Source organism: Coenobita brevimanus, chromosome 62 (assembly GCF_032717465.1).
Source record: "Coenobita brevimanus isolate Jiangsu-jjx chromosome 62, ASM3271746v2, whole genome shotgun sequence".
NCBI classification, from domain to species: Eukaryota; Metazoa; Arthropoda; class Malacostraca; order Decapoda; family Coenobitidae; genus Coenobita; species Coenobita brevimanus.
The window spans coordinates 38902405-38923113 of NC_137015.1; the positions used below are offsets into that span (position 1 = coordinate 38902405).

General features: G+C 42.9%; 1 protein-coding gene across 1 annotated transcript in view; it reads right to left on the reverse strand.

Moving 5' to 3' along the window:
* Snrk (SNF related kinase) overlaps positions 1-16204 on the reverse strand; it is a 96646-nt gene extending 80442 nt beyond the window's left edge. The window contains exon 1 of the mRNA XM_080275674.1: positions 15736-16204. Within this exon, the coding sequence (XP_080131800.1) occupies positions 15736-15802 (67 nt within the window). The 5' untranslated portion in view covers positions 15803-16204. The remainder of the gene's footprint in view (positions 1-15735) is intronic.
* Between the last annotated feature and the right edge of the window lie 4505 nt (positions 16205-20709).

Below are 20709 nucleotides of genomic sequence, written 5' to 3' on the forward strand. Positions count from 1 at the left end.
CGGGCAGGCAGATAGGTAGACTGACAGATGGATAGATGGATCGATGGAGGAAGGAAGGAAACGAGAGAGGTCGGAGAGAGGTCGGATGGATGAGAGAAAGTAAGATAAGTAAGGTAAAAGGAAAAATGAAGTGAAGTGAATGTAACTTTAAGGAAGGGAAGGGTAAGGTAAGCAAAGGTAAAGGGAAGTAAGGAAAAGGCGAAGTGGAGGTAAGGAAAAGGTTGTGAAATGAAGCGAGCGAAATGGAGGCAAGTGAAGTGGAGGTAAGGTAGAGGAAGTGAAGTGACCTGGAGGTACGGTAAGATAAGTGAAGTGGAGGAAAGGTAAGCTAACTGAAGTGAAGAGATGGTAAGGTAAGTGAAGTGGAGGTAAAACAGAGGATGTGAAGTGGATGTATGGCAGATATGATGAGGAGGTAAGGCAGAGGAAGTGGAGATGAGATAAGGCAGAATAAGTGAAGTGGAGGTAGGTAAGGCAGAGGAAGTGAAGTGGAGGTAAAGCAGAGGAAGTGAAGTGGAGGTAAGGCAGAGGAAGTGAAGTGGAGGTAAGGCAGAGGAAGTGAAGTGGAGGTAAGGCAGAGGAAGTGAAGTGGAGGTAAGACAGAGGAAGTGAAGTGGAGGTTAGGCAGAAAAAGTGAAGTGGAGGTAAGGCAGAAGTGAAGTGGAGGTTAGGCAGAAAAAGTGAAGTGGAGGTAAGGCAGAAGTGAAGTGGAGGTTAGGCAGAAAAAGTGAAGTGGAGGTAAGGCAGAAGTGAAGTGGAGGTTAGGCAGAAGTGAAGTGGAGGTAAGGCAGAAGTGAAGTGGAGGTTAGGCAGAAGTGAAGTGGAGGTTAGGCAGAAGTGAAGTGGAGGTAAGGCAGAAGTGAAGAGGAGGTAAGGCAGAAGTGAAGTGGAGGTAAGGCAGAGGAAGTGAAGTGGAGGTAAGACAGAGGAAGTGAAGTGGGGGTAAGACAGAGGAAGTGAAGTGGAGGTAAGACAGAGGAAGTGAAGTGGAGGTAAGACAGAGGAAGTGAAGTGGAGGTAAGACAGAAAAAGTGAAGTGGAGGTAAGACAGAGGAAGTGAAGTGGAGGTAAGACAGAGGAAGTGAAGTGGAGGTAAGACAGAAAAAGTGAAGTGGAGGTAAGACAGAGGAAGTGAAGTGGAGGTAAGGCAGAGGAAGTGAAGTGAAAATAAGGTAACTAAAATGGAGGTAAAGTAGAGAATGTGAAGTGAAGTGGAGGTAAGTTAAACGACGTGAAGTGGAGGTGAGGTAAGGTAAGGTAAGGTAAGAAGGTAAAGGTAAGGTAAGGGAAGGACACTAATATTAGCCCTGGCACCCTGACTGCTACTCTACACTCACATTGGCTCTCTCTCTCTCAGGTTTTCTTTCATGCCGTTCTTTGCTCCCTCTGTCTGCCTGTTTCTCTCGCTGCCTGTCTGTCTGTCTGTCTGTCTGTCTCAGGTTTTCTTTCATGCCGTTCTTTGCTCTCTCTGCCTGTCTGTCTCTCTCGCTGCCTGTCTGTCTGTCTCTCTCTCAGGTTTTCTTTTATGCCGTTCTTTGCTCTCTCTGTCTACCTGTTTCTCTCTCTGCCTCCTTCTCTCTCTCTCTCTCCCTCTCTCAGGTCAGTGGCACCTGCTGGGGACAGCTCCGTATGCCATGCCATGCCAACCGGGGAAAAGAGAGAGAGAGAGAGAGAGAGAGAGAGAGAGAGAGAGAGAGAGAGAGAGAGAGAGAGAGAGAGAGAGAGAGAAAGAAAGATTCTGCTCTATATTAGGCGTCGTTTGACTCATTACGTATTTTGTAACACCTTAATTGTCATCCCTCCTCTCTCTCTCTCTCTCTCTCTCTCTCTCTCACACACACACACACACACACACACACACACACACACACACCGTACTAGAGAGGCACATGAAGTTAATGAGTACCTATATCAAACCTCTTCAGTTTCGTCTCTCTCCTCAGCTGAATAAAATCGTCTGGAGATACCCGGAATAAGAGATAAAATACACGTCATCATACTGAAGGGATCTTGTTTACTTACATGCCTCTCTCAAGATTAAATGTTTTTCTACGCCTGAGTAATTTATGCAGCTGAGGTTGAATTTGGCCTCTCTCTCCCTCCCTCCCTCCCTCCCTCTCTCTCTCTCTCTCTCTCTCATTCTCCTACCAACACATCCACCCATTCACCTATCAATCCATTCATCCATATACAGAATCACGCATTTACTTATTCATTCAAACATCTATCCATCTATCCACTTATTTTCTTGCCTTTATTCACCCATGCATGTTATCTCCATCTATCCATCCTTTCATCCAACATTCATCCATCCGTCAATCCATAAATTCCTTCTTTCTTCCATTCATTCACTAATCCATCCATCAATATGTTAATAAGCTTTTTCCAGCCTCATAGTTATACATCCATCCATCCAGTATTCCTTTAATCCAGATATCCATTCATTCATTCATCCCTCTCTTCGTTCATCAATTTGTTCATATATTCATTCATATATCCATACATTCCTTCACCAAAACATCTGTCTACTCTATCCAGTCATCCACAAATCCCTCTATTCATCCCTCAGTTCGTCAATCAGTTTATTCATCTATTCATTCATACATCCATCATTGCCTTCACCAATACATCCATCACTCCCTCTATATATTTATCCACAAATCTCACAATTTATCCATCCACTCACCCATTTGCCTTCAATCCAAATATTCACCCTTGCATTCATTCATCCATCTATCTGTGACTGCAATCAGCTCATCTTCCTCTCCATTCATCCATCCACTCCTTTTCCCATCAACCTACCACGTCTCCTTTCCCCTATCCCCAGGCGTGTCTCATCCACTCATCCATCCATTCACATTATCACATATTCATCCATCTACCCGATCATCCAAATATCTCTCTATCCATCAAATGATCCATCACTTCATTCACGCATCCATCTCTCCAATCATCCAGCTATCAATCTATCGATCTAATAAACGATCCACCCATCCATTTATCCATCCATCCATCCACCCACCTATTTATCCATCCCTCCACTAATTCGTTCCTTCATTCATCCATCCATTCATCGCTGCGGCTAACCATCCGTCCGTTCATCTACTCATCTATCCCTCCACCAATGCCTCTACCCCCCTATCCCCTATCCTCCGCCTCGCCTCATCCTACGCGTAACAGCTTCAGACCTGGACGCTCCGTTTCCTTGAATCACTTGCACTCTCCCTCTGGCCGCTCTTTTTATTGGGTCTAATTCTGCACTTCCTGCCCTCTCCCTTCTCTCCTCTCCTCTCCCCTCTTCTCCTTTCCTCTTCCCTTTCCTACTCTCCTCTCCTCTCCACTCCACTCCCCTCCCCTCCCCTCCTCTTTCCTTTCCCACTCTCCTCTCCTCACCTTAACCCTCTCCTCCTCTCCCCTCCCCTCCTCTTCCCTTTCCCACTCTCCTCTCCTCACCTTAACCCTCTCCTCCTCTCCCCTCCCCTCCTCTTCCCTTCCCTTCCCTCACCTCCCCTCCCCTCCTCTCCTCTCCTCTTTGCTCGCCACTGAGGTGAGTTGAGGGGGTCTGGTGGCGAAGATATGGTTATGAGACAGCGTGGGTGGGGGGAGAGGAGGAGAGGGGAGAGTGGGGCGAGAAGAAGGGAGGGTAGGGGGGAAAGGAAGGTCGGGAGAGATGGGGGAAGGGAAGAAGGGAGGGGAGGATGGAGGAAGGGAAGAAGGGAGGGGAGGGTGGGGGAAGTGAAGAAGGGAGGGGAGGGTGGGGGAAGGGTTGAAGGGGGGGAGGGGGGAAGGGAAGAAGGGAAGAAGGGAGGGGAGGGTGGGGGAAGTGAAGAAGGGAAGGGAGGGTGGGGGAAGGGAAGAAGGGAGAAGAGGATGGGGGAAGGGAAGAGGGGATGGGAGGATGGGGGAAGAGAAGAAGGGTTGGGAGGATGGGGGAAGGGAAGAAGGAAGGGGAGGATGGAGGAAGGGTTGAAGGGGGGGGGATGAGGGGTGCATCGGGGAGATAAGGTGAGTGAGGAGCGACATGGGAAGGGGAGGGGAGGGTGGGGATAGAGACGGGATGAGGAGAGTGACAAGAGACGGGAAAGTGAAGTGGAGACAAGGGGAGGGTAAGGCAGGGTGTAGGGAAAGCCGAGGGAAGGGGAGGGTGGGGAGAGAGAAGAGGGGAGGGGATGGAGGAGTGACAGCCGAGTGGGGAGAGATCCGAGGGGAGGGGAGAGTGTGGACAAAGAGAAGCAGAGGGAGGCGAATGTTTGTAGAGACAGTGTGGGGCTGAGAATGGAGGGGAAGCCACGGTGAAAAACAAACCCACACCTACACTGCCTACTGTCACCATCTGTACCCCTCACAACCCCTCTAGCACCTAACCCCTTCAGTTCCATGACGTGTTTTTCAAGTGCTCCAGTCTCTACACGGATTTACTAGGCTATATTTCTGGAACTGGAGGAGTTACAAGCAGCCTTCAATACCTCCTTCAAACGAGAGATTTTCCTTAGCTGAGTAACATCGTCTACAGAAAGAAATAATAAAATGAAAGTCGCGAAACTGTGGAGATGGAGGGAGGGGTGGTGATGTTTGCAAGAGTGTGATGGAGGAGCAGGGTACGGGAAGCGAGTGCGTGGTGGGATGGGTTAGTGAGTTACCTAAATGAACACAACCAACACACACGCTGTGGTCACAAAGAGGCGACTCAGTCTTATATTAATCCCCTGCCACAACCCACAACCTGATGACGCACCTAGGATTTTATCATGGCTAACACCGGATTATTCCATCAATGGAGAAACTCACGGCACTCAAAATTATTAAATTCTCTCTCTCACTAATAATATATACATAAATACATACATACATACATATATATATATATATATATATATATATATATATACATAAATACATACATACATACATATACGGTATGACCACTTTGAAGGAGTATCATACAACTAGAAATTTCACAGGAACGGTAATCATAATGATAAGAAACTGCTGATAAAGCAGATACAGTAGTCTCTGAAGCAGACGAATGCCAAATCTAAAACTGATGTCCGTTATTTCGCATGTCTCTTGTGGTGCCCTCTACAATACAACCCGACAGTCCTTTCCATACATAATAATAATACTTATAATACTAATATTAATAATAAAAATAAGCACCGCTAGTATGCAGCAGTACCTCTTCTTTACTAATTTATTATTCCAGATAACGGAAGACAATTAATCTTACGGAAACCTCTCCTCCTGAACAAAAACAGTCTTCTCTTCAAACCACTTACATAATCCTCTGCACAAACAACATGAACGAGACAATTAACGTGCCACAGGTAAAAATAAAACGCCACCGTAAGGCTGAGGGGGACGGGAGCCTCGCAAGGACACATATACACTATTTTTTTTTCTTCTCTTTTTTTTCCCTGACTTGGCCTAAACCTGCCATCTGCCCATCTTGAATGCTAAGATGTAACGACAGATTAACAACAGAATAATGTGCTAGTCATGAAGAAGTGCTATGGAAAGGATGGAGAGTCGTAGCACTGTCTTTTTCTGCCATGAGCTAAGTGAAATAAGCTGCAAAAGGACGAAAATCTGGCCCAAGTTAAGTATATATAGTTTACTCTAAGACATCATAACCCTTTCAATCACCCCCCCCCCTCTCTCTCTCAGTACCTTCCCTACATGAAGCTCCTTAACACATTTTCCTAAGCGATTTATTTTCCTTATTACTTCTTATTGTCCCCTTCTGTATCATTTAAATAATTCCATACTCCGCAGAAATAACGTACAAATTGATATTAACCACGCGTATCCAAAAATAAATCGCTATGGAAGAGGTGTCAGGAAGCCTCCTTGACCAACGAGAAGACGAACCCTGGTAATTGGGCGTATACAATTAGCAAACGGTAACAGCCAGGACACAGAAGAGTAGGGCCCCGAGGCTAGGCCATGGAAGTCCACTAAATTTAACTTCCCCTAGCAGCCTACACATTCCTTAGTATATTCTTCCTACACCTCTTTAGCCTTAATTTGGCCCAAGATTTTCGTCCCTGTGTAGCTTATTTCACGTAGCTCAGCGTCAGAAAATCACGATGCTACAGCCCTACTTGCATCCTATCCACAGCACTTCCTCGTGACTAGCATCATATTCTGGTGTTGATCTATTGTTACAGGGATTCAAGACGGAGAGATGACAATTTTCCACTAAGTTAAAGGGATGGCAGAGCACCACGGGGCAACCTTTATTCAGCTCGGGAATGAATTCTCGTGTTTGAAGGGTAGACTGTAGCACCAGTCGAGCAGGGCAGTACTCCCGAGGTGGATGGAAAGCTGATGACAGGGAGTGCTGGAGCTCCCGTTTCATCAGCCCTCAGGACTAGTTCCTGACCATCCCCCTTTGCTGAACTTTTTCAGTGTCTCAGTTACACAGAGAGTAGGCCAGCATGCTCTCCAGTACAAATTTCTCTATCTATCTTCACCAAACTACATGCACAGTACACACTACACTTCCTATTCAAAATTTACCAAAATGGCGTCAATTCACCTAGCCTCGGAGTCCCCAGGGGGGGGGACCATAAATGCCCCCGCCATCTGCCCCTCTCCCGGTGACGACTCGAGGTGCCTGGAACCACTGTCTGACTCTCTTCTTCTTCATTTCTGCAACATTCGCGGCCTTTCATCTAACTTTCGCTCTGTTGAGCACCACCTCTCCTCCTCTAAACCTCACCTTCTTTTTCTAACGGAGACTCAGCTGTCTGAGGCAACTGACAGCAAACCCTTTTCTGTATCCTCCTACTTTCTCTATACTCATTTCAAAGCCAAAAGTGGCTGTTGTGTATACATACGCAACGACTTATCTTGCTCTCGTGTTCCTGAACTTGATTCTTCTGAATTCTCCACTCTCTGGCTTCGGCTTTCCTGTCATTCTCTGACTAAATATATCTGTGCTGTTTACTTATCCCCTAATTCTACTGACTATCAAAAATTCTTCGACTATCTTACTTCTACGATGGAACACATTCTGTCCATTTCTCCTTTCTCTGAAATCTCCATTCTTGGAGATTTCAATGTTCACCACCACCTTTGGCTCTCCTCTCCTTTCACGGATCCACCTGGTGAACAAGCCTACATCTTTTCTATCCTTAATGACCTAGAGCAGCTTGTACAGCACCCTACCCGTATCCCTGACCGCCTTGGAGAGAGCTCCAACATACTTGACCTCTTCCTCACAACTAATCCTTCAGCTTACTCTGTTAATCTTTTCTCTCCGTTGGGCTCCTCCGATCACAACCTTATTACCTTAACCTGTCCTATCGCTCCAGTACGGCCTGCGGACCCTCCAGGGAAACGCTGTCTCTGGCATTTTGGAACTGCGGACTGGGAGGCCCTCAGGCAGTACTTCTTTGATTTTCCCTGGAATGATTATTGCTTCCATGGCCGTGAGCCATCTGAGTGTGCCTTGCGCATTAGGAGGTTATTTTCTCGGGCATGGAAGCATACATTCCTTTCTCATATCCTTTGACTAACGCAAGAAAGCCTTGGTTTAATCACGCTTGTTCTAATGCTGTCCGCAACAAGGAGAAGGCCTACAAAAGGTACCGGAGCCAACCCACCCCTGAATCACATAATCTTTACGTTTCTGCCCGGAATCGTGCTAAGTCTGTTCTTCGCTCTACTAAAAATAATTTCATCCATACTAAATGCTCTCAACTCTCCAACTCGAATTCTTCCCGCTCCTTCTGGCACCTTGCCAAAAATCTTTCTAACAACTTTACCTCATCATCCTTCCCTCCTCTTTTCTACTCTGATGGTTCTGTAGCTATTTCTTCTACTGATAAAGCAGATCTCTTTGCACAGACTTTCTCCTCCAATTCCACCTTAGACGATTCCGGTGCTGTTCCTCCATCACTTCCCCTTCTGACTTCCTCATGGCTGACATTAAAATTTCTTCAGTTGATGTATTTTCTGCCATTACTGGCCTCAGTACTAACAAGGCATATGGGCCTGATGGGGTCCCTCCTGTTGTTCTCAAAAACTGTGCTTCTGTGCTTACACCCTGCCTAGGCAAACTATTTCGCCTTTGTCTGTCAACTTGTACCTTTCCTTCTTGCTGGAAGTTTGCTCTCATTCAGCCAGTCCCAAAGAAGGGTGACCACTCCCAACCCTCCAACTATCGTCCAATTGCTTTAACGTCCTGTATTTCAAAAGTTTTCGAGTCAATTCTTAATAAAAAATTTTAAGGCATCTTTCCTATCACAACCTTCTTTCCGATTGTCAGTATGGGTTCCGTCAGGGACGCTCCACTGGCGATCTTCTCACCTACCTTTCAGACTCCTGGTCATCCTCCTTTCGGGACTTTGGCGAAAGCTTTGCCATTGCACTTGACATCTCAAAGGCTTTCGATCGAGTCTGGCATAAATCTTTAATTTCCAAACTGTCCTCCTACGGTTTCTATCCTTCTATCTGTACCTTCATCGCTAGCTTCCTTTCTGGTCGTTCTATAGCTGCTGTCGTAGACGGCCATCGTTCTTATCCTAGATCTATCAACAGTGGTGTTCCTCAGGGCTCTGTCCTATCACCAACTCTCTTCCTTTTATTCATCAATGATCTTCTAAGCTGTACATCTAACTCTATCCACTCATACGCTGATGACTCCACCCTTCACCTTTCCATTCGGTTCCCGCAACGCCCATCTCAACAGTTACTTCAAGAAACAAGGGATGAAGCTATGGCACACCTAATGTCTGACTTGGCTCATATCTCTGACTGGGGTAAAAATAATATGGTTGTCTTTAATGCTTCTAAGACTCAGTTCTTACACCTATCAACCCGACAAAATCTTCCACAGGTATACCCACTAATGTTTAATAATATTCAGATTAATCCTGCATCATCCTTGAACATGCTTGGGGTTTCATTTACTCGGGACTTATCTTGGAAAGATCATATTGCATCTCTTGTAAAATCTGCTTCCAAGAGATTGGGTGTGCTAAGCCGACTCCGCTCTTTCTTTACCCCTGCACAATTGTTGACTCTATACAGGGGTTTTATCCGCCCCTGTGTGGAGTACAACTCTCATGTGTGGGGAGGCTCCCCACATACAGCTCTTTCTCAATAGGGTGGAGTCAAAGGCTTTTCGTCTCATTAACTCTCCTCCTCTTACTGACTCCCTTCAACCTCTGTCTCTTCGCCGCACTGTTGCATCTTTATCTCTTTTCTATCGCTACTTTAATGGTCACTGCTCCTCTGAACTGTCTGCTTGCATTCCTCCACCTCTACGACGGGCGCGTAGCACCCGTCTGGCAGCAAACTCTCATCCCTTTTCTGTCCAACTCTCTAATGCAAGAGTTAACCGTTACTCCCAGTCTTTCATTCATGCAACAGGTCAGCTCTGGAACTGTCTCCCTCTGTCTGTATTTCCTCCTGCCTATGATCTCCAGTCTTTCAAACGCAGTGTGTCCAGGCATCTCAAAATGATCGGATCTTGAATTTGGCTCTCTATTGTATTTTGTTTTTCTCTTGGAGGGAACTGTTACTGCGGGCTCATGGCCTTTGGTTCCTTCTTCCTCGCATAAAAAAAAAAAAAAAAAAAAAAAAAAAGACATACAAAGCCTCCATTACCCCCTTCCCGGCCAGTTTTCCACCGCAAGTATATTGAAATTGTCTGTAAGTAGTACCATCATAAACCAATGACATAATTAATACAGGGTGGTCCAAATATAACGCTCCACTTCCACTCCGCAGGGCTACTTCTCGCGTGTTGTGGGGACGACGTAGTATTATCAGTATCTATCTTGCATCACTTATTCATGCCCTACTTCAAATGCCAGAACCACGCCCACACAAGCCGACTGAGCCGTCCCCACATCAGCTACTGCCACATGCGTTTCTAGTGGAGAGCTATATATGGACCTCCCTATATGTATACACGTCGCCGGCTTCATAGGGTTAAGGGTAGATGACCAGCCTACTTCCCTGATGGTATGGGGATCGAAACACCTCATGTCACCATTTGGGTATCAAACCCGTGAGAGGCCGCCACTCCGACCGGGGCGTCCTAACCACTACACCACCAGGCTATTTATATGCAGTCTTTTACTTATCACGTTAAATGTCCATCAGACTACTTATATGCAATTTTTTTTATCTTTAAAGCCAACTCTCCACCCGGTTACTTCAATTCATTCTGTTATCTATGAGTGAAGCCTTTTAGTGTATCAAGCACTAGATAAGCATTACATAAGCATTTCCCTCAGCTGCCACTCAGATAAGGTAAATATATACAGCTCTCACGGCCATAGCTGGGATTAAAACTGGGTGAGCAAAAGTATGAACTAATTCCTATATTTTGAACATTTTATTTTATGGAACACCTGTTATTACTGGTTGTAATTAACCTGCATCCAACGTTACAGGGTTTACCTAGCAGTACAACGGAAAAGTTATACATACTCTATCATCATCATCATCATAGTAAAAATTTGGGAGCTTGTTCATCTCACATTAGTGCCAGTAACAATGAATAGATAAATAAATAAATAAATAAATAATAAAAATCAGACATTCTATCACCATAACACGCCTCAGGAATTAGCGTAAAAAGAAAATGAGTTGTCTACACCCTCGCACAATCAGTTTTATTTTTACAACTCTCATAAGCCGCGTTGTGGGCTTCGTAGCTCCCTTTCCTTAGCGATTTATTACCCATCTTGCAATTCAGCACTCCATTCTAAGTTACTTATTTTATTGTTGACATAAGTTGCATTACTTGCATACTTACAACCTTTTCCTTAGCGATTTATTATCCACCTTACAATTCAGCACTCCATTCCAAGTTACTTATTTTATTATCCACAAAGGTTGCACTACTAGCATACTTAAAACCTTTTCCTTAGCGATTTATCCCAAGTTATTTATTTTGTTTTATTATCGACACAGGCTGCATTACTACCATACTTACAACCTTCTCCTTAGCGATTTATTATCCACCTTGCAATTCAGCACTCCATTCCAAGTTATTTATCTTCTTTTATTATCGACACAGGTTGCATCACTAGCATACTTACAACCTTTTCCTTAGCGATTTATTCCAATTTATTTGTTTTATTATCGACAGAGGATGCATTACTAGCATACTTACACCTAACGTGCCTCTCACTTTCATCTGCTGGCTATTATTACTAAGATGAGAGAAGCTAAGTATGACGCCATCCCTGTATGACTCAGATATCAGGATGGAGAGTGATGGAAATATTTTAAGTGTGAGGAAGAGGCAGTGGAATATCATGTAAAATTTTGCTCCTCAGAAAATATAAAATAAATAAATAAATATACACATGCATACATATATACATTGGAGCACTTCACGCGCCTTACGGTATGAAACGACCGGAAACATGAGAAACTTCTGCTTTAAATGTGGGAAAATAAAAAAAATGAATCCCATCTCAATAATTCTGATTCTCATACATCCCCTATCATTTCAGTGAGAGAGAGAGAGAGAGAGAGAGAGAGAGAGAGAGAGAGAGAGAGAGAGAGAGAGACCCTATTTGTTGGCGCCTGGCTATCATGTTGTTTACGTCAAGGCCGGACCGTCTAGCGCAGGAGGCTTGGGGTCTGTGTGTAGGTGAAAATAGTTACCCCAGTCACTCACTCTCACTCTCTCTCTCTTCTATGCCCTGTGTCTCTGCATATTTTTCTTCCTCTCTCTTCCCCTCCCTTCTGCAGGTCCATACTGGCCCCAAACCCCTCCCTCTCTCCATCCCTTCCCCTCTCCCTCCCTCCTCTATACCCTTCTCTTCCCTACATATCCCCCATCCTCCCCTCTCCCTATTCCCCCCAAAAAATCACTAACCTCTCCCCTCATTCCCCCTTCCATTTCCTCTCCCATAAGATCTCCTCCTCTTCTTCCTCCTACTCCCCTCCATAAATCCACCTTTCCTTCCTCTCCCTTCCCATTCATCCCTCCGTCCCTCCACCTCCATTTTCCCTACTCCTCTCTCCCTCTCCTCTACAAAACCTCCTCCCACCCTCTACCTTCCCAAGTTTCCCTCCCTTCGCAACTCTCCTACTTCCTCATATTTCTCTCCCTCCCTCTGTTCCTTCTCCCATCCCACCCCTACCTCTTCTCCTCCCCCCTCTCTACTTCCCTTCCCTCCTCTCCCTCTTGATGTTACTTCTTCTATTCATCCTTTCTGAAGAAATTTCCATGATACTTTTCCATGCTGCACGGTGATCCTTACTTTTTCCTGTCGCCTTCATCTACACGGTTTGGCCTCTGAGTCATAAAAAGTTTTACGTTAATTATAAGCTATACTATATCAGTCTCGAAAGCCCCAGCAGGTCTATTGACGTCCCCCCCCCTCTCTCTCCTGGCCGTGGTAAATCCCCCGGTGAGAGTAATCCCCCTCCCCTCAGGTTGGTCGGCAAAACAAGACAACACACAGATCCTTCATTACCGCAAAACACACACACACACACACACGCCGGAACTCATCGCATTATATAGAGTATATAACAGTATATATTACATAACATGTATATATATATATATATATATATATATATATATATATATATATATATATATATATATACACACACGGTATACTTTCCCCCACACACTTTGATACAAGCACATATATCTAAATAAACATTTCTCTATACATTTAGAATAATTACGAGACACCATCCATTAAAAAGAAAGTGCGCATAAAAACACACCATTTGGCCATATATAAAAACGAACACATGCAAAAGCAGACACATATAACACAAACGTCCACAAACAACAGCAGACATATATGTGCCAGCACATGCTGCTGATCTTAAGATCCAACTCCAATCTCTGCCTGGGTCAAGGAACAATGGCAAAATAAAATTTTCGTTAAAACAATCTTACCTGATCCCCCGCAAGACCCACCAACATGACATCCTCTCCCCACCCCTACCTCAACCCCCCCCCCGGCGCCACACATACTCCCCCATCTCTCACTCAGACGCTGTATTATACTCTTTTATTAAGCCACTACCACCACGTGACTTTATTCAACTCCTGATGAGCTTCTTCGAATGGAGGGGTTACACAAAGCCTTCATTAACCCTTCACTACCAGAAGTCTCTCGCAAGTTACATAAAAAAGTTTGGTGGTAGCACGAAAAAAAAAATAATAATAATAATAATAATAAAAAAAAAAAAAGGATAGATGGGCGTACCATCCATCCTAGAGAGGCTGCAGTGCGTGTCAGTATGGATGGTTGTGTGTCAGCGGGTAAACAGTGACGGGCTACAGGAAAGGGCGTTGCACCACCACAAGATAGTGCGTGAGAGGACTGCTGGGTTACAGGGAACGGACTGCATATCATCAGAGTTGGATATAGAAATAAAACAGATGTGTATGCAAAAAACACGCTTATACAGAAAGACATTCATTATCTACCTATCCATCTTTATAACAGATATACGGTAATATATACGGTATATAATATTATATGAGTGAGAGAGAGAGAGAGAGAGAGAGAGAGAGAGAGAGAGAGGATACATAAGATTACACACACAAAACTCAATAAAATGCCCATCTAAATAAAAAAAACCTGCACGACAAATTTCAACACAAATGGTAAAGAATAAAAAAAAAAAAAAATACCTTCCCTCCCACACAAAAATGTTAATAAAAAGACAGGGGAAAAAAATCCTCCCTCTTTTCCCTACCTCCCCCTTTCTCCTTCTCTTTCCATCTATCTATATATCTATCTATCTATCTGCGGTATCCATCTATCTATCTCCCTCATAATTCATCCTGTCACATTACACTACTGATGACATAAAACCAATGTAATCTCGGGTCGTATTACCGTCAATCTACATGTTTTATTTGTTTATTTAACGCTAGGTCTATTAGTGTCACTGATGGAGCTATTTTGTGTGTGTGTGTGTGTGTGTGTGTGTGTGTGTTATATATATATATATATATATATATATATATATATATATATATATATATATATATATATATATATATATATATATATATACCTGTATATATATTTGTGAGTAATTTCTATGTATTAATATCTAAATATCTATATGTACTGTATGTATAAATCTATGCCGTACAGAGAGAGAGAGAGAGAGAGAGAGAGAGAGAGAGAGAGAGAATGTGGGAGGTAGGAGAGATATGTGGGAGGCAAGATGGGGGGAGGGATGTAACCATGGAAACAACCCCAACAGCCTACACCTACTCACATGTAGAGCAGAGGTCACCTGTACTGACCCCACCACACCTCACCCAACCCCATCCCACACCTACTGATACCAACTCACCCCACCCAACCCCATCCTACAACAGATGACCTCCCTCACCTCAGCCCACACCTCCCCACCCCACCCCTGTTAACTTCACCCCACACCTGTTGACTGAACCAAACACCTTCTGACTCCACCCACACCTGCTGACCCCACCCGAGTCCACCCCCACATCTGTTGACTTAACCCAACCTCACACCTGTTGACTCCCACCTCATACCTGTTGACCTCACCTCACGCCACACAACTGCACACCTGTTGACCCTACCCCACACTTGCTGCCCTCACCCCACCCCACACAACTACACACCTATTGACCCCACCCCACCATACCCCACACCTGCTGGGTCGAACCCCACACCACCGCAAAAACGTTGACCCCACTCCACTCCACACTTGTTGAACCCAACCCAGACCATACCACGCCTACTGACCCCACCCTCATCCCATCCCACACCTGCTGATTCCACCCCCCACACCACCGCACACCTACTGACCCCACCCTCAGCCCACGCCACAACTGTTGGATGGCTTTGGTGTGTAAAGTGGGAAATGCATGTGGAAATTTGAAGTGAAGGCCTGCTGTGTTTGTGAGTGAGAGTGTACAGCTGTGGTCGGGAATATCGCTCCACTTTTTGGTCGAAGAATGAAGAAACTCACGCAAAATATTTGTTGGTTTTCGAAAATAACATTACTGTGTGTGAAAAAAACAATGATCTCTGTCTTGCTATTTACGGTACATGTCATCGAGAGAATATGGGCAGGGTGAGAGTAGGCGGGAACACATGAAAGGACATAACACCATCTACTTAAACGAATATTTTTTTTCCCCAGTTCGGTCTGAAAATTTACGACTGATGAAACCCAACGAGAGTCTCATCTCAACCACTGCGTGTCTCAGGTGGCTGGAGCTTTCCGACACGTATTCGTCAGTCTGGGAGGGTATTTTCTTCGGCTGTACTATACCTCATTTATGTCCGTCTTTGGGTGGGCGTGAATCCAGGTCAGAGTGGTTGAAAAGGCAAACAATTAAAATGATACAGGTGGACACATATACGGCAATAATAGATAGACAGGTACAGATATGGAGAAAAAAAAAAACAGCATAAACTACATTATTCTTTAAAAACATCAATTGGATAGTTACACAGCTGGAAGAGAGGACAGATTGACAGTTGAGTATATCAGAGACTCCATGTAAGAAATATTGACGATACACACACATACACACACACACAAAGAGAGAGAGAGAGAGAGAGAGAGAGAGAGAGAGAGAGAGAGAGAGAGAGAGAGAGAGAATAAGCCATCAGTGAAGTTGGTGATGGGACTCTCCTTACTCATTATGGAGCAGTTATAACTTGGTGATGAATCTCTCTCTCTCTCTCTCTCTCTCACACACACACACACACACACAGACACACACACACACACACCTACCTGCCCTCGGGACGAATGAAGTGATGGACGATGCACTGCCCCTTCGTGAATCTCTCTCATTTCCCATCTTCTATCTTTATTTTCTCTCTTTCTTCTTCTATATCACACACTCTCGGGTCTCTTTAGCATCTACAATGTTCTTTTCCATTTCCATTCTTTCCGTTCAAAGAGACTTTTAAGTACCAGTATGTTTCGTTAATTTTAATCGTTGGTGGTACACTCTTCACCTCCTGCATTAACCCTCTTGATATGCTTCATCATGTTTTCATTTTCCCTTTTACATCTTTACCATTTCTTTTACAGTCATTTATGCATCTTTACATTCATTTTCAAAGTCCTTCATATGTTTGCACTGCTGACATTTTCCACACTCTTTACTCAATATTTACTTCATACATCTCAGTTATATACTTTCATTTTGATACTTATTCAATATGTTCCTTTCAGAGTATTTGAACTTCACTTACTACAGACAAAGTTATTTTATGTTCATTCACATAACTTTAATCGGATTCAGGTACGAAAATTGTTAGCCTCCGCCTGTCTATTTACACATACTCGTATTTCTTCATATTCTGCACGGAAAGTCATTCTCATTTTCTGTCAACACCACAATGTTTGTTATATAAAAGCTAAATATAATAGAAAGTGCATTCACAAGGTCTTTTTTTTTTTTTAGATTACAGCATATCACACACCTGCTTTGCATATTACTTTCCTGGAAGCAGATGAACAATTTTAAATTAATATATATTTTTTCAAATTCATGGTACATATCTGCAAAGTTACCGGTATACGATTTTAACTCGAGACTTTTCAAGCTGGATAGGTTTGGTAAAGCCTTCATTAATCCGCAAACTATTTTCCCCTAAAACCGAATAAAATCGTCTGGTGGCAGAAACTATACAGCATAAAACGTAAAGGGAGTGATCAACATATTTTTAGGCCAATTACTCGTATCTTCTACAATATATCCACGTAACTTAAGCCGTTTTTACGAATCCTTAGGTCGTTAGCCATTAAAATTCGTCCATCATCATTAGAGCCAGAGTTTCTCTCCAAAATATTATGATTCTCAAAATTATTAAGACTTACATTTTTTTTTTTTTTGTGCTTAAGTTTAATGACAAACCCTATTACAGTCGGGTACTCAAGATTTTGTTAACTCCTTCACTACTATGACGTATTAATAATGAGATTAATTTATTCAGACCAATACCTTCACTACCACGATGTATTTCTCAAGAGATTTTTCTTAATTCAGATCAACCCCTTCTCTATGATGAGGTATTTTTCACTAACAACAACAAAAAATCTAAAATGACTGTTCAAATGCAAGGAAGAAAAAAATGCAAGGAACAAGAGACGTAAAAAACAGAAACAAGAGAGTAATTGGGATAAGCGGATATACGAGTTGCACACCCATTACTACACTCCACACACTATTCCCACAACTGCAGCTGGTGGAATGCTGTAATGGCTGTAGAACTCTGAATCTTCTCCCTTCCCTAATGCTCTCTCGTTTCTAGGCTTTCTACATCTCTCGCTTCTGCACTTTTTTCACCCCGACATCTTAATAAATTTGGTATGTATTTTTTTTTCTAGTTTATGGTTTTTTATGAAAGCTAAATATACAACTATATGGTGCTGTACTCTCTTCACTTTAACTTGCCCTAAAATTACTTCTCCATCTCGAATGGTGAGCTGTAACAATAGAGTTACACTAAGATATGATGCTATTATGAACGACTGCTGTGGAAAGGATGCAGAGTCGTAATACTGTCTTATTCTGAGCTACGTGAAATAAGCAGAAAAAGGACGAACATCTGGACCTTTACGGTGAAAATAATAAAGGACATAATCTCCTCTCCAGCTACACCTCATTGGGCCCAACTTCCACCTACCTCAGGGAAAAAAAAAAAAAAATCTGGTGGCATTATATATATATATATATATATATATATATATATATATATATATATATATATATATATATATATATATATATATATATATATATATATATATATATATATATATATAGATATATACAGTATATATATATATATCATATAAGTTTAAACCCGTGGCTGGGTGTTAGGCTCTTGTGACTCTGAGGCCTTTAATTAACCCCTTCCATCCAACTATATCATCAAGTTACTCTTGTTAACCTCAGACGAGTTGATTCAAAATACGGAGTCCATTATTACTGAAGGCTGCATCTTTTTCTTTTTTTTTTAAGTGTGTCTTACTCCTGGCAAAGGCTTCACAGCCTGTTCCAAACACCCAGCAGGCCTCCCACATAACATACACTTCCACATATCACCATTTTGGCGCTAACACCCACCGTCCATATTGAATACATGCTAGGGCTGTCTCATACAGGACTGGCGTACAGGTATTTGCGGGGGTATTTTTACACGTCGGCGGGTCTTCTACTAGATCTGTAAAGTCTATTTTTAAGAAATTCAAATTCTTCAGCAGCTCCCTGCCCCAGCCGGGATTCGAACTTGGATCCAATAGGACTGCAGGCCACCTCTCTATCGCTTCGGCCACCGCCTCCCCACTCCAGGCTGAAAAGTCTCTCCTAAACTGAATAAAATCATCAGAAGGCAACATAAATTAAAATATATAGTACATCTTTGACATTAATATATTTCAGAGGAAGGTGTCAAATGGCAATTAGGGAGGGACAAAAAAGGTTAATTGGGTGTCATTGGGGTAATAATTGAGGCACTTTGGCCCAATGTGTGGCTTTTCCCGCAACACGTGTTATAATGGACCAGATTCATGCCAAAATAACGCTATTAACGCAATTACCAACTACTAATAATAACAGCAACAACAACAACAATAATAAAACAATAAAATAATACAAACTACAGTCTCTCTCTCTAACACTACAATTACAACAAACGGAATATTTTAATGAGACAAACTTGTACATTCAAGGAACCACTGCTTTTCCGAGAGAGAGAGAGAGAGAGAGAGAGAGAGAGAGAGAGAGAGAGAGAGAGAGAGAGAGAGAGAGACTCCCGAACCTGACCTTAGCCACTCCATCTTTTAATTTGTTCTTAATTACATCCTCTCTCTCTCTCTCTCTCTCTAATTAATTTCAATCGACCCCTTTACAACGACCAAAACATTTCGATATTTTTATTCCCAATTCATATTTCTCATTTCATCCTGCCTTATTTTTCTACCATATTCTTTCGTTTTAATTCATATATACATTTCCCACATTTTCAAATCCTTATAATTTTCGCTCACTTTCTCACCAATAACTCCTTTTTCTTATATTTGTTGATTCGATTTTTCCCCATTCCCAAGAAATAATCCCCGTTACATAATTCATATAGTTTGGTCTTCTAATTCATTCTTAACTTCACACTGCATATTTATTTCTGACAATTTATTTTTCACTTATCCATAGTCCAATGTTATTTATTTATTTATTTTGTATTCCAGTTCATTCCTTAACCATTTTTCTGCTTGACGCCTTCCCGTGGTGGCACAGATGTCTCCGGGTGGCTCCGCTGCCCGGTTATTATACAAACTTCCCTCAACGCCCTCCCCCTTCCCCGGAAAAGAAGGATGGTGGGTTGAAGGAAAAAGGAGGATGGTGGACTGCAGGAAAAGGGAGGATGGTGGACTGCAGGACAAGGAAAATTCAGCCTGTAGTCCACTGGGTTCCCGTCCAGTTAAAACCTTGGGCCACAACAACATCAGCAACTATTTAACTGTTACAAATTCTCTCCACCGAACAGAAGCGTCTGGTTTTAGCCTGAACAGAACAGCAAGGCATATCAAGAGCGGAAAAGGGGTTGGGGTACTATTTATACTCTAACCTGGCCTAAAATTGCCATCTCTCCATCCTGAATCCTGAGTCGTAACAAAACTGAGCACTAGAATATGATCCTAGTCACGAAAAAGTGCTGTGGAAAGGGAGCCATTTTTCCCCCCTGAGGTACGTGAAATAAGCTACAGAAGGACGAAAATCTAGGCCAAGTAAAGGTGAATTAACTCTAATGGTTGTTGCCTTAAGTTCATTTGTAACATGAACCCGGTGGACTGCAGTAGTTGCCCATCTCCAACAGTCATCATCATCCTTTTGGGGGACAGGGAAATAGCTGAGGGACGTCTGTATAACAAGGCAGTTGAGCCGACCAGTTATATCAGTGCCACCACATGAAGGCGTCCCCTTCATGCCTCTGCTATACTTGTTTTACTCTGAAATTGCCAACTCTCCATCATAAATGCTGAGTTTTAGTACTAGATTAACACTAAAGAGTTATGCTAGTCACGAAGAAGTGCTATGGGAGGTTAATGTAGAGCTGCAGTATATTCAGTGTCACTGCGTAACATGAAACAGGCTGCAAAGGGAGAAATATATGGGCATAGTGGAAGTGAAGCGAGTATAGGATTTTTTCTCCGTTGGACAAAATCTTGCGATGTTTGCCTGTATCAAAAATGCAGAGGGAAAAGGACAATATACTCCGTTTTGAATAACTTTTTTCTTTTTTAATTTTCTCATTCTAGTTCATTATTTTTTCTTAATATATTCAACTTAGATGTATTTATATTAGAAGTGTCATGGTCAAATCACAGTCTTACCGGGTATTCTGTAGTTTTTAATCCACTCAGTTCTCAACACACCGCACTGTAATTAATTCATACTGCATTTTCTCTCATTAATAATAATCATTCCAGTCTTACACGGCTTGTCACACTTTTACAAACACATGCATGCAGTATGGAGGGGGGGGGGTTAATGCTCAGCGCGCGCGCGTTTCTCAGTAAGTCGGTGTGAACAGAATAACTACAACATTATAGTTCCGAATTTAACCAAACCTGGGGGAAATACTGAGTCAGCCAGAGTAAAAACGCATCTTTAAAACAATAGGACAAAGGTCAAGGGCACAAGGCAAAAATGACCTTTAACAGTTTTGGTCTAATTCAGATCAAGCTTGGTTG